The following is a 2,492-nucleotide window of genomic DNA, read 5'->3' as shown; positions in this document are numbered from 1 at the left end:
AAGCCAATCAAAAGACTTTTGCTTGAGAACGTGAACAGTTGAGTAAATCAAGAGACAAAGATAACTAATTGATCAATGACCCCTGGTTAGTTATGTCTTTGTTTGGTTGGCAGCTGATAAACTTGGAGGCAGACAGAGGTGGAGATCAAGGTTTGCTACACGTTGCTAAACGCTTAGAGATAACTCCACAGTCTTGTCATGCTTTTGCCATTACTCTACCAGTTTATGACAGTGAGATGTAATCACATAGATGCATTGTAATCAATAACAAAGTGCTTAATCACAAACCAATACATGCAATCTACAGAGCACCAAAATAAAATAACAAATGTTGCACCTTTTTTTTAAATCGCTGAATTTTAGTACTTAGATTTATATGAAAGAATTTAGAGTTTCTTGCTTCTAATGCTGATTCGCTGAATAAATATTTGTCGCAGAAATTGTTTAGATACAGCTAAAAATCTCATAAAATGGCTACGCTGTTGCATTTAGATTCTCAGGGATTTAACAAATGTAGATTACAGTAATATGAAAAAAATGGCTTCAGTTCTGGCATGGTTTGTGTTTAGTGAGACTGAGAATGTGCACTGACGTATCTACAGGTATCTAAAAGGCATCTCTTATTGCATTTAACCTTTGCTCCTCTGATGTGTAAGAGGACAGGGTTCCAACTCCACATGCACTGTTCCTGCCCTATATAAGACCATTGCCTCTGCTGTCCGTCCTCGCACATTCAGAGCAGCAACACCCAGGTAAGAGCTCAAAGCAGCAGGAGTAGCTCAAGGGAATATTAAAAGCAAATTTTGGTCAAACAGTGTTATAATAAATGTTTTATCTTTCAGAGCTTAACCATGAAATTCGTGGCTCTTGCACTGACCATCCTCTTGGCTGTGGGTAAGTAACAGATTTTTCTTTAGTAATTTAAATTTACTTAATGCCTTTTTTCATGGTAACTGTTTGACCATCTGTGTTACTTGACAATTTAAAGGTCCTAAAGTAGACTTCATTGTGCTTTGAGGACTTTTGGTTTCTAAAGCTTTTCCTGTCTCCTTAGGTTCCCAGGCCCGTTTCCTGCAGGCTGATGCTCCCTCCCAGCTCGAGCACTACAAGGCAGCAGCCTTGGTGTACCTGACCCAGGTCAAGGAGCAGGCTCAGAAGGCCTTTGACAACTTGGACGGAACTGAATATGAGCAATACAAGTAAGAGCCACATCTTATCGAGTTAACCTCTCATGTCTCTCACTCTTTTCTCAATCTTCTGTTTGTGTTTTTTTACTGTTCCCAAATCCCACTTTGCCCCTTCTCAGTTAAGTAATTCTCAAAATAAGAGTATCATCATGTCACAACTTGACATTTAAAGTCAAGTCTAGTGGTGATAGTAGTGGAGAAGAAACCAGGCTCAGTTGGGTGGCTAGTTCTCCTCTGGCCTTAATGAACAAGCACAGAGTGATTTATGATTCCAGACTGAAATGGTTTGAGTTTCCTAAATTTATGTTCTTTTCTCTTCAGGGTGAAACTTTCAGAGAGCCTGAATAGGCTCCAAGATTATGCCCAGTCCAGCTCCCAGACTCTGACTCCCTATGCTGAGACCATCTCCAACCAGTTCCTGGAGAACACCAAGCAGCTGCGCGAGCGTGTCATGACCGACTTCGAGGACCTTCGTTCCAAGCTGGAGCCCCACCGCGCTGAGCTGTACGTAGTGCTTCAAAAGCACTTTGACGAGTACCGTGAGAAGCTGGAGCCCGTCGTCCAGGAATACGCCAACCTGAACCGCGAAAATGCTGAGCAGCTGCGTGCCAAGCTGCAGCCCATGTTGGAGGAGATGAGGCAGAAGTTCGAGACCAACGTTGAGGAGACCAAGTCTAAGATTGCGCCCATGGTCGAGGCCATTCGCACTAAGCTGACCGAGGGCCTGGAGGAGCTGAAAACCATGGCTGCCCCCTATGCTGAGGAATACAAGGAACAGCTGGTGAAGGCTGTCGAGGAGGCCAAAGAGAAGCTTGCCCCCCACACCCAGGACCTGCAGGGACGCATGGAGCCCTACATGGAGAATGCGAGGGCCAGGTTTGCACAGGTGTATGAAACCATCGTCAAGGCCATGCAGGCATAAAAATGCACAAGGACTTTGCAGCAAAGAACAGAACTCATGTTTGGTGATGGAAGGAGTGTAGATGCAAGGGTTGTGTAATGAATGTAATAGTGCAAACAAATAAAATGCAAAAAAAAAAAGTTCTTTGTGTCAATGTTTTCTTCCATTCTGAAACAGCTTGATATGTCACACTACAGTTTTCATACTTAACATCATTATTTATTTTTAATGTTGTAAAAAAGGGTGACTTTCAGTGATTACAAAAAGACAATCCATTTATTTTTCCTTTTTAATGTATGAAACTCTCTACATAAGCCTCTGTTAATCATTAATTTAATAAAATGCAGAAATTATTAATAATAACTGCAACATTTTCCAGATAAGTACAGTTTTGTATCACTTGG

General features: G+C 41.9%; 1 protein-coding gene across 1 annotated transcript; it reads left to right on the top strand.

The window, feature by feature from the left end:
* Positions 1 to 684: 684 nt before the first annotated feature.
* Positions 685 to 2,231, top strand: apoa1a (apolipoprotein A-Ia). The gene is made up of 4 exons (XM_073839604.1): positions 685 to 752; positions 843 to 894; positions 1,055 to 1,199; positions 1,509 to 2,231. The coding sequence occupies exons 2-4, from the start codon at positions 852 to 854 to the stop codon at positions 2,107 to 2,109; spliced, it is 789 nt and encodes a 262-aa protein (XP_073695705.1). The 5' UTR covers positions 685 to 752; positions 843 to 851; the 3' UTR covers positions 2,110 to 2,231.
* The last annotated feature ends 261 nt before the right edge of the window (positions 2,232 to 2,492 follow it).

This window comes from Garra rufa, chromosome 5, assembly GCF_049309525.1.
Source record: "Garra rufa chromosome 5, GarRuf1.0, whole genome shotgun sequence".
In the NCBI taxonomy this organism is placed as follows: Eukaryota; Metazoa; Chordata; class Actinopteri; order Cypriniformes; family Cyprinidae; genus Garra; species Garra rufa.
The sequence above is the reverse complement of the archived record's forward strand: the minus strand, read 5'-3'. Positions and strand labels throughout refer to the sequence as shown.

Excerpts from the sequence above, each read along its gene's own strand:
- apoa1a (XM_073839604.1), top strand. The coding sequence starts at position 852 with ATGAAATTCGTGGCTCTTGCACTGACCATCCTCTTGGCTGTGG. Across the intron at positions 895-1,054 it reads GACCATCCTCTTGGCTGTGG|GTTCCCAGGCCCGTTTCCTG; the intron begins GTAAGTAACAGA and ends CTGTCTCCTTAG. Across the intron at positions 1,200-1,508 it reads ACTGAATATGAGCAATACAA|GGTGAAACTTTCAGAGAGCC; the intron begins GTAAGAGCCACA and ends TTTTCTCTTCAG.